A 10,925-nucleotide genomic window follows, 5' to 3' on the forward strand; every position below is an offset into this window, starting at 1 on the left:
TTGTTTTCTTTTCATATTTACACATTGGTCCCGCATTGTGCTGTCAGCTGCTAATAGAAAGAACATAATTTAACATAATTGGCATTGTGAAAATGGGATAAATTATTCATCCCTAAAGGACCCCTTGTCGGGATATAATTCCCATTCTGCTGGCAAGGCCAGATAATACATGGTGGTTCAGATGGTGCAAAGTACAGATCATAAAAATTTAAAATACTACTTCCCGGGATTATCAATAATACAGGGGTTCCCCCATGGAGAGGCCCCAGGATTGGCAGGAACAATAAATCAAAGCGTGGAAATGCTGACAAGGAGCAAGACTGTATTTTTATGAGCTGGACTTGCACAGGCCAAAAATAGATGCAAGTGCACCCCCCAGGTCATCCCTGCAGTGGAGAGAGAGGGTCGGAGCCAGGACGATGAAATGGCTGGCCCCTGCGCGCCTACTGTGTGCCGGACACGTGCTGGTGCCCTACTGAGGGGCATTCACTCATTTCTCACAGTTCCTGACTACATTCTCTCCAACCCCCAGTACTCTCCTTTGAAATCATGATTATTATTCCCATTTTTCAGATGAGGAAATCTAGCCTCAGAGAGTTCAATTACTTGCCCATGATCAAATGACTGTAAGTGCTTGAGCTACTATTCACACTCAAGATTATCAAGCTCTTTCCTATCCATCATGGTTTGTTTTTTTTTTTTTTTTAAAGGTACCCACTATGTGCCTGGCATCATGCCAACCACTTTGCATCCTATATTTCAGCAAATCCTTCCAATCATTCTATGAGGTAAGGGATTACACCCATTTTACAGAGGAGAAACCTGAGTCTCAGACAACAGAAATGACATCACAACCTCACACAGCCACTGGGAGGCAGAGCCAAGACTTAAACTTAACACTCGATCTCTGAGCCTATGGAACCCAGGACGTAGTGGGGACTCCATAAATAACGTTAAATGAGGGAACAAATAAATTCTGTTTCTAAAGAGAAAAGGTGAAGGTGCCCAGACGGAGCCCGAGTCCTTAGTTGGGAACTCTTCTCCATTTGCGCCCCGCACACCTCACGCCACACTCGCTCTTTGGGTTTGAGTCTTTCCCTGGGCCCTTAAGCTTGGTATTGGGCCCAGAACACAGGGTAAAAGGTCAGAGCTCAAAGGACTTCAGCAGCAGTGTTGTCCGACCCCATCAGTTCACAGATGGGGAACTGGGGCCCATAGAGGGACGGGGTTTGCTACAGGACACACAGAAACACAGAGTCAGAAGCAGGTCTCTAGTACGAAGTCGACAACTACTAGTCCAGAGCTCCTGCCGTGGAATGAAGTTTCTTTTCCTTGTCAAGCCTTTGTTTTCTCAGAGGCAGAATGAAAGTTTGGCCAATATGGCCTCAAATGAACCATCTAGCACAACAAGTCCATGATTCCTCAGTTCAATGACAAAGGCGTAGTAGGGGCAAGATGAGGTGCTCTCCGCGGGGTACTCTACAGGGGCTTCCAGCTCTTTCTGCTCTGAGCAGAGGTCAGCTGCTTTGGCTGAACCATCACAGTGGAGGCCCACAGCTCTGCCACCTGGGCCCTCCGTGGTCCAGAGACCCAGGCCACCCCAAGGCACTGCTCAACTCTCTTTGCTGTCTATAGCCCGTGTGTGCTCTGAACAGAGGACCTCATTCTGGGACTGAATGAATGATGATAATAATGTTAATAACAGCAACAATAATAGTAACAGCTTTCTAATTAGCATTTACTATGTGCTGAGCACTGTGATAAACATTTGAAATGTATTTTTCCCATTTCATCCTTACAACAATTCTTAGAGGAAGATGTTATTGCCATGAGGAAACAGACGATCAGAGTAGTTAATAAACTTGCCCAGGTTCACACAGCAAGCAGGTGGTGGAGTTAGGATTTGAATTCAAACTGGGCCACGGTAACACCACACTGTCCCTGCAGGGACACTGGCTCACACCACCTTGCTCTCTCCACGTGTGAAAGTGAGCACGTTGTATCAGCTCCCTGAGACTGTTTCACCATCTGTGAAATGGGGGTGACTTTTTAAGTAGAAAATTTGATACATGCTTATGGTAAAAAAAAAAAAAAAAAGATGAAAATTACAGAATAAAATTCTTCCAACAGGCCTGGCCTATCCCATCCCTACTGCCCAAACACTTAACGGTTTCTGTGTGTCTTTCCAAAACTGTTTTATGAATTACAAAGATAAAACATACACACACTCTGTGTGTTTCCACAAATGGGATCATTCCATACCACTCTCTTTAAAATTGTTTTTACTGAGCACCGGGTCTGCTGCTTCTCTCCACGTTAGCACATGCAGATCCGCCTGGTTCTCGTAACAATTGCTCAGCGGTCCGCAGCCGCCCACCAGAGCTTGCTCAACCAGGGCCTTCTCATGAACAGTCCAAGCTGTTCCCAGTTTTCTTAAATACAGACAGGGCTTTGCCTGCTTAAAAAAATATGCCCACTGGGTAACTTCCCACCAGTAGGAAGCAGACCGGTCAAATGGTGTCTACAGTTTACATTTTATAGACAATATCAAAATAGCCTCTGGAAAACACTGCACATTGCATCACATTATGTAACCAACGAGAGTGAACTGAGGACGGGTTTGTTTGTCCCCAGCGTTATCAGCACTGGGCATTACCAAATTTATTGTTTTGCTGATCTGATAGCTAAAAAATTGTATTGTGTTTAAAATTATGTTTTTAAATTATAGAGAATTATTTTTAACGTTTATTGGTCGTTTTCTGTCTAGTTGCTGAAACTGCCTAGTCAGAGCCCTTGCCCCAATTTGGGGCGATTTCTAATCTGTCTCTTGGGAGTCTCTGAGGCACGGGGGCTGGAGGGCCTGCGGCCTGCAGAGATGCGCGTTTCCCTGCTCCCTGGGGCGAGGCTGACGCCCTCTGATCCCGTGTCTTGGGGAGAAAAGGAAACCTTGCAGGAAGCCAAGGGAGAGGCCAGGAAGGTGACAGGCCTCGGTGACAGCAGTGGCATTGCCTCTGCCCAGCATCCTCCCAGGTCTCCCCCGTCAGGCCCACACCTCCCCACGCCCCCCCGAAGCCCCTCCCTTCTTGGCATGGGCCCCTTGCCCAGTCTTCTTCCAGAGCTATCATCTTCAAGAGACATATTCTGCATGTGCAGTGACAGAACGGAAACTGTCAGTGAGAGCCCTCCGTGTGCCATGCACTGAGCTAGGCCCCTTAGACAATTGTCACATTGTTTCCCTCACAGTGACCTTGTTAGGTAAATATTATGGCTATATTAGAGTTGAAAACAAACAAGCAAACAAACAAAAAAACATGAAGCCCACAGATGCTAAGCAATTTGCCTGAAGTCACACAGTAAGTGAATAGCTTAGCTGAGATTTGAACCCAGGTCTCCTGGACTGCAAGGTGCATGTGGTCTACCACGCAAAATCTGAGGCCTGCCAAACATCAGTCATGGGTCTCTAAACGTCTGCTGTCCTTTCCTCCCACAAGCAGGTGAGCCCGCCTCCTTCAGGATGCACAAAGACTTCATCGTCAACAGAAAAGGAAGGTGCGCTCACCTAGAGCCTGGCAGGAGAGGACAATGCTCCCCTGGGGCTTTGCCCAGGTGGAGGTGTGTCTGCCTGAGGTTTGCTTGCTGCAGACCTGCCACCTGGCAGCTGGCATATCTCGGCACCCCTGTGTGCAGATCTTGCCGCACTGCTTCCCCGTGGTGGGTCCTAGGACGGCATTCTGCCTGTCTGAGACTGTCTCTGCCTCTGTAAAATGGGAAGAACAGCAGCCACCTCACAAAGGGGCTGAGGGGACATGTGGGTTACTGTAGTCACTTCAATAAACCAAAGGCGGCAAGGCCCCAAAGGCATGTCTTGGAATTTGATGTCTGCAGATTAATGTTCCAGCTTCTCAAGATTTCACTCCTATGGCCTGGAGGAAGCCACCCAACTGCTCAGATTGGAGCGATTTCCTCACCTGTCGAGCAGAGAAATTGAGCCCGGTGTCAAGCTAAGCAAGAGAGAGGGGGCCTTGTTCAGCCAGTGCTCCTCACCGCCCACTGCGTGCCAGGCCTAATGCTACCCAGGTGACGCAGAGCCGGAGCCCTGGGCCTAGTACACAAACAGAGCAGAAAGCGAATTCTCCTCCCAGCCCACCTGGCTCCGCGTCCACATACCACCCACCTTCCCATTCCTGCTGCCACCGCCCCCATCCCAGCCCCCACCCTCCTTCCTGGACATGGCAGTGGCCTTCTCGCTGGCCTCGTGCCTTCCACATTTTTCTTCCACCACTCACAGTGGGGGTGCTGCAGGACACCCAGGCCCCCCTACTTGGGGAGAAACTACTCCGGCGCTGCATGGAGGACTGGTAGGAAGGAAAGAGGCAGAGGAGCCCCAAAGACCAGGCCTGAGGCCGAGCCTGTCTTTTGTCCCTACAGTGGCCCACAGCAGCCAGAGCAATCTCTCAAAATCCAACTCTGATCCTGTTTCTCTCCAGCTTCAAACACCTTCCCAAAGAAGACATCAGGCCCCACATGAACTGATACCCACCCCACCTCCTCCCCTAAGTCTCCCCTTCGCCAGGCATGTGGCCACCCACCCGGGTCCCTGACTGCTCCTCCGCCCTCCTCAGTGCCTGCCCGCAGGCCGCCCCTCTGCTCCCTGCTGCCCTCGCCAGCCCAGCCCCAGCTCTCAGCCAGCGCTGCTTCCTGGCCATCCTCCCACCATAATTAGGTCCCCTAAATTTGATCTTTCCTAACATTACAGCACCTTATTCTTTCGTTTACAGACCCTCTCTCAATGTGCATCTGCGTGCTTTCGTTTGTTTGCTGGCTTGCTTGAAGTCCCTCTTCCCCACTGGACTGGAAGCTCCACAAAGGCAGTGACCGTGCTGTCTCTTCATGGCTGTGTACCCTAGCCCAGCACAGTGCCTGCTGCATACCTGGTACCCGAGGAGACTGGCTGGAGGGCGGCAGGGACCTGCCAGTGTGATAAGCACAACCACTGCCGTACTTCTGCGTGGCCAGGGAAGGGGTCCAGGAGAGCCCCTGTCAGAACTGGGTCTGGGAAGACGAGTATTGGCTTATCAGACGAGCAAAGGGGTGAGAAGGACATTTTGGACAGAAGGAACAGCATGTTCAGGAGGCGGAGGCACAGAACATCTGCAGAGTGTGGGAAACTCTGGAGCAGGGCTTCTCAGCCTCGGCACTGTTGACATTTGGGGCAGGATAATTCTTTGAGGGGACAGGGGTGGGGCCGTCCTGTGTGCTGTATGATATTTAGCAGCATTCCTGGCCTCTACTCATAAGATGGCAGTAGGATCCTCCCTCTAGTTGTGACAAAAATGTCTCCGGACATTGCTAAATGTCCCCTGGGGCAGGCAAAACAGCCCCCACTGAGAACAGTGCTCCTACAGGTACTGCAGGCCACTGTGCCCGGCCCGCGGGGGGAGGGGATGCATGTAGGCCAGATAAGGAAGTGCTGGAAAGCAGAGGGAAGGTTTGGGGGAGGGTACCCCGTGGGATGCGGGCCGGAAAGGGTTCCATGGGAGAGAGACCTGGTCACAGCCCCAAGGAAGCTCAGGAGCAGCATGGAGAGTGGAGCAGAGTGACAGGGAGAAGAGGCAGGAGGCCAGCGGAGCCTCCCTCTCCGAGGCAGGCACCAGTCTCTCCAGCTTGGGCAGGGTAGGGGGCACTGGGGGCTGTGGTGTTCTCGCTGGAGAAGCACCAGGCCCCTGCAGGTCCAGAGGTCTGCCTGGGGGAGAGCCAAGTAGCAGCTACGGCCACACACGAGGGACTGTAGAGTTTGGGAGACCTTCCCAAAGCAGGGGCTTCTCACCACTTAAGGCAGCACAGTGCAGGGGGAAAAGTTGGGGCATTGGGTACAGTGGGGTTCTAACCAGAGCCCTTCCACCCTTCATCTGTGAGGCTTGGGCAGGCCACTTCCATTCATCTGAGCCTCAGTTTCCTCAGCAGTGAAATGGGTATGCTAAAACCTGCCTCACAGGGCTGTTGAGAAGATTAACTGAAGTAACAGACATGAATGCCCAGCACAGCCCCCTCTCCAGCCCAGAGCAAGTACTCCAGACATGGCCACCCTCTCCAGTTAGCCTCCAAACGCTTTCTCCCGATTTTCAGACTCCATGCTGCTAACGGGCGTTTAGTACGAATGACTCTAAAGATGGTTTCCAGCACTACACACCAAGCACATTCCGTAGGTTACATCTTCAAAAGGGAAAGCCATGACTTCACACTGGGGTCGAATATACTTCTTTCTGATAACCCCCTTAGTGTCCAGCACTCACTGACTGACCCTCATCAGAGGGCTGGGACTGTGTCAGGTTCCCTTCGCCTCCTCTGCAATAGCCCTGGGAGGGGAGTCCCAAAATCATCGTGCCCATTTTGCACAAGAGGAGGCGGAGGCTGAGCAGCTTCAGAACTTGCACCAAGCTCTCAACCAAGCAGGCTGGTAGAAGCGGAAGCAGGGATGTGCGCCTGCCTGACGAGGCGGCTTGCGTCCGTGCCCGTAGCTGCCACACTCTTCCAAGCATTTAGAGGAGCTTTGCCTTCTTGAGTAGAATTTACTTTTAACACATCTGTTCTAACATCAGGGAGAAAAACACGTTTACTCTTGGAATGATTACAAAGCTAAATATTAGCACAGAAAACTGCTAATACAATTCCCCACTCAGAGAAGGCAGAGACCCAAGGGAGGAGAATCAAGTCACACTGTGAATCAGAAACTGAGCTCGAGCTACAGACCAAGTTTGGGGCAAGCTTGCTCCTTGTTCCTGTGAGGTGGAAGGTTCTGGAACAACACCACCTGGGTCCTGCATCCAGGATACTCTACTAGCTATTTGCTTTTGGACGTTACTTTACCACTCTCTGTCTGAGTGTCTTTTAAATATGGACGAAAGTAACAAAGCCCTCACTGGGTCCTATTAACTATTGAAAGGATGAAAGAAAATTGTGTGTGTGTGTGTGTGTGTGTGTGTGTGGCATACATATAGCTTAGGACAGCATCTAGCATTTAGGAAGCACTTGAAAATGGTAACTGTTATTCTCTTATAGTTTTGTGCCAGGCACTTTATGTATGAGGCCACATCTAACTTTGTTGTGATCATTGTGAGGTAGGTGTGATTCTCCCCACTTCACAGGGGAAGAAACTGAGGTCCACCTGGTAAAAGACTTTGTCATGAGCATCAGAGGGAGTCTTTGATGTGCCCACGTAAGGGATTTGTGGTCAAACTGGGACTCACTGCATCTTTCAGGATACATTGGTTTCCCCTTCCATGAGTGCAGGTCTACCATGACAGACAATGGATTCATCCTTCAGGTCTCGGGACAGTTTTCTGGGACATCTGAACTGGATGCTCAGGGGTTATTGGGCCTGTCTCCCCTCTCAAGAAAAAAATAAAGTCCTGGGAGGATGGGGAGAGGAAAGGGGAGACAGAGGCCATAGTAATCTCTGGCTGATCTGCAGGAGTATGGAAGGTTAGGGGGAGAGGGGACCTTACCACAATGCCTTTTCTTTGCATACCTCTCAGGGACAGACATGCAGACCTGCAAAGCTGTAGCTGTTGGCTTCACCACAACTCAAGAGATTATCTTGCACTCTCTTCTTTAACTTCCACTTATATCTGGGTTCAAATTCCAGCATTTCCACTTATTCCTTCTGTGAGCTTGGATAACTCACCAGATTTCCATCTCTAAATGTGAATGCATAGTCCCTGACTTCCAGGGGCAATGCACTCCTAAACAGTGGTTCTCAACTTCGGCTGCACACAGGAGCCACCTGAGGAGATTTTATTAATACTGATGCCTGGGTCTCACCCCCAGAGACACTGATAGAATTGTTCTAGGGTGTAGCCTAGAAAGCAGCAGAAAAAACTCCCCAGCTGATTCTAATATGCAGTCAAAACCCAAGAATCTCTGATATACATGTAGTGGGCACTCTATTAATACTATCCCCTCTCATTTCTTTAGTGTTAATTGCCTGTTCAAAATTTATTTTTAAAGACTTCATCAGTTTCTTAGAATGGCTCAAGAATTCTCTATTTCTGCCACCCCACCCCTGCGCATTCTCACGTTGACAACCTCTGCACTTTCAAAACAAATTACTCAACCCCCAGCCAACCGGCAGGCCCTTTATCTAGCTTTGGCTTCTCTCCTGTTGATTGGATGGAGCCAATTGGTTAAGACACACAATGCCCTCCTGCAGGTGCCAATGAGAGAGTTAAACAGATGGAATGATCCATTGTTCATTCTTCAGCCAGGGAACTTCATCACTGGCTTCCAAATTTCTCCCTTATGGCATGCAAAAGCTCACATAATAAAACCCCAAGTTGCCCCAAGGTGGATCTTAAATGATACGGTTTCTCCCACCTGTGTCCATGTGTCCATAAACCCCCTGCACTCCACCTTTGTATGAATGCCCACCTCCATTCTTCGTGGACTACTCCCATGTCAGGAGATGTGCCATCAGCCAGTCACTCATTTCCAGCCACGCCTCCCCCAAAGACTCTCCTGCAGTTATGCTGTTCCCTAAAAGCGCTCTATGCTTTGCGCAAGTGTGCCCTGTGCCTTAAAGATGTCTTTTCCCGCTATGTTCTATCTGGATCTAAGTGTTACTCACCTTTAGCAGCCCAATTCAAATGTTCTCCTCTGCAGTTTACCTAACCTGTCCTCCCTGTCCCAGCCCCAAACCCTCCCCACCCTCTCCCCACCCCGACAGAATTTAGTTGTTTCCACCCCTGCACTCTCATAATCTTTGTCATGCTCGGTTATAGCATTTACCAGAAAGCATTAGATTAATTTGTCATAGTGGAAACAGATTTTGTAATTTTGTCTTTTTGTAACTAACTCCTAGTATAGGAACAGGGCCTTAGCAGGTGCAAATTGAATGCTTGTTGGAGTGAATCCAATTCTCTGTCCTCACATCTACACCAGTCAATTTTTGAAACACCTCCCCAAAATAATCGAGATGGATTTTCTCTGTCACCATCTAGAAGCTTATTAGTATTCATCTGCTGTGATAAAACTTTAACACGGAAAGATTAATTTGTTTGCCTGTGTATGTAGATATGAACCAAAAAAATGAATAAACACTTACCATAAATCTGAAATAGCACAAGAGATGTCTTGTCTCTGGAAGGAATAACTACGTTTTATAAGAAAGGGAGCGTATTTGGCAGATGAGGGAATGAAAGGGCTTGGGGATGGGATTTTTTGCTGCTTTATTTCCTGAGATGGGGGAGCTGATGGGAGAAAGAGCACCTGCTTTACCTTTTCTGGAGCAGGCAGCTGCAAGTGATTAACCTCCAAGGGCGTGATGAGAGGGACGGTCTGGAAGCCATCCTCAACTGAAGGCGGCTTGGTTCCCTTCTCGCTGGGGGTACTGTTCAGCTTCACCATCCTTACGCCTTTCTTCCCAGACCTAAGGCAAGCAGTGGGGTTCTGGTTACAGCAGGAGGTGAGGCAGGGAAAGAGAGGACTGACGGCAGAGAAAATAGCACTGTCCTCAACAGCTCCACTCGGGTGGCTTTCAATCTAGTGATCAGTGATTGATCTTCCACTAGATTTTCTGACATGATTCCCATTGTCCATTAAAACTTCCTTAATCATCGAAATATGCCACCTGCCCTCGGGGTTCAACAGCCCTCAAATTTGGGGGACTCAAGGAAAATCCCAGATCTATACACAAAAAAATACAAGCTTAAAACAAACACCCGAGACACTAGAGCTAAAGTGTTCATACAATCCCAGTGAAAAGCTCATTCGTAGTGCAAAATGAATCCATTATTCAGGGTCCCCCTGCAGTATGATGAATTTTACCTCCCCACTCTGGCTGCTATTTTATTATATTGGCTTTTCTTCAGTAGTACCCCTAAAACACAATGAATAAATTTGATGTCTCTACGGTAGATGTAGATTGTGCATGAGCTGCAATTTCCTAAACAAAACAGGCTGGCTTGGCCCGATCCTGTTATTCAGCCATGGAATGCCTCCATTTCCTCAATAGCGAAGGGCCATTTTTTTTTTTTTTTTTTTTTTTGGTTCCATGGAAAGTTAGCAGCCCCCACATTGCAAGATTGCCAACTAAATAAACAAATCACATTTATTCATCTCCAGATCCCTTGGAAGTCAAATGGTGCTCCCTTCCCACCCCTGAAAGCTTAACACAACTGAATTTCTCTCATCAATCCTGCTGATGGAACGTTATTAGACAAAACAGGGCTGTCACGGGGGTGAAAGGGCTAGTAAGGGGTTGGAGGATATTGGGGAGTGGTTATAACAAAAACGAATGCCTACTTACTGTGCTGCACTCTTGGGGGTCAGAGCGGATTCAAGCCAATTTGAAGAGGAGGAGGACGGCCGGGAGTCCTCCCTCCTCAGCCTGAGCTTGCGGTGCTGAAAGGACAGCGCCTCGCGTGCGTCTGGATCCGAGCTTCTGAGAGCGAGGCGGGAGCGAGCGGGGAAGGGCTCCTGGCAGCTGCCTGCCTGCTCGCTCGCGCCCCCTCCCACTGGGGAGCGGGCTCCCACACCATCTGTCATCTTGCACCACCTGCTGTTTCTTATGCATGGCCACAACCACTGCATGGGACAAAATGCTTTCAAGAAAGTGGAAAGGATTCTGGCCACACCAAGTAAAAGAAAAAGAAAAAAGCATCATATAACCAGTCATCCTTGAGCCTTTAGAAAAAGTAGACAAGCAGACACATTCAGTAGGAGAAGGGATCACTTCCTAAGACCTTCCAGAACAGGATTATGAAACACAGAATGGTTCAAGACCTACAATGTGCTACGACCTGTGGCCAGGAGAGAAGGGAAGCTAGTGTTTACTGTGTATCTCCCATGCAGTGAGCACTTTTCCAGCCTCTTTCAGACTATTTCCCTCATTTGCAAAATGTGCTTTCTAATAGTATCTCCAAGATGGG

At 49.1% G+C, this 10,925-nt stretch overlaps 1 protein-coding gene across 1 annotated transcript in view; it reads right to left on the bottom strand.

Moving 5' to 3' along the window:
• The window catches only part of NSG2 (neuronal vesicle trafficking associated 2), a 57,075-nt gene extending 46,635 nt beyond the window's left edge, over positions 1-10,440 (bottom strand). Inside the window, exons 1-2 of the mRNA XM_069484178.1 lie at positions 10,304-10,440; positions 9,274-9,424 (exon numbers count right to left, since the gene is read on the bottom strand). Coding sequence (XP_069340279.1) covers positions 9,274-9,402 — 129 coding nt within the window. The 5' untranslated portion in view covers positions 9,403-9,424; positions 10,304-10,440. The remainder of the gene's footprint in view (positions 1-9,273; positions 9,425-10,303) is intronic.
• Positions 10,441-10,925: the final 485 nt, after the last annotated feature.

Source organism: Eulemur rufifrons, chromosome 10 (assembly GCF_041146395.1).
Source record: "Eulemur rufifrons isolate Redbay chromosome 10, OSU_ERuf_1, whole genome shotgun sequence".
Classification (NCBI taxonomy): domain Eukaryota; kingdom Metazoa; phylum Chordata; class Mammalia; order Primates; family Lemuridae; genus Eulemur; species Eulemur rufifrons.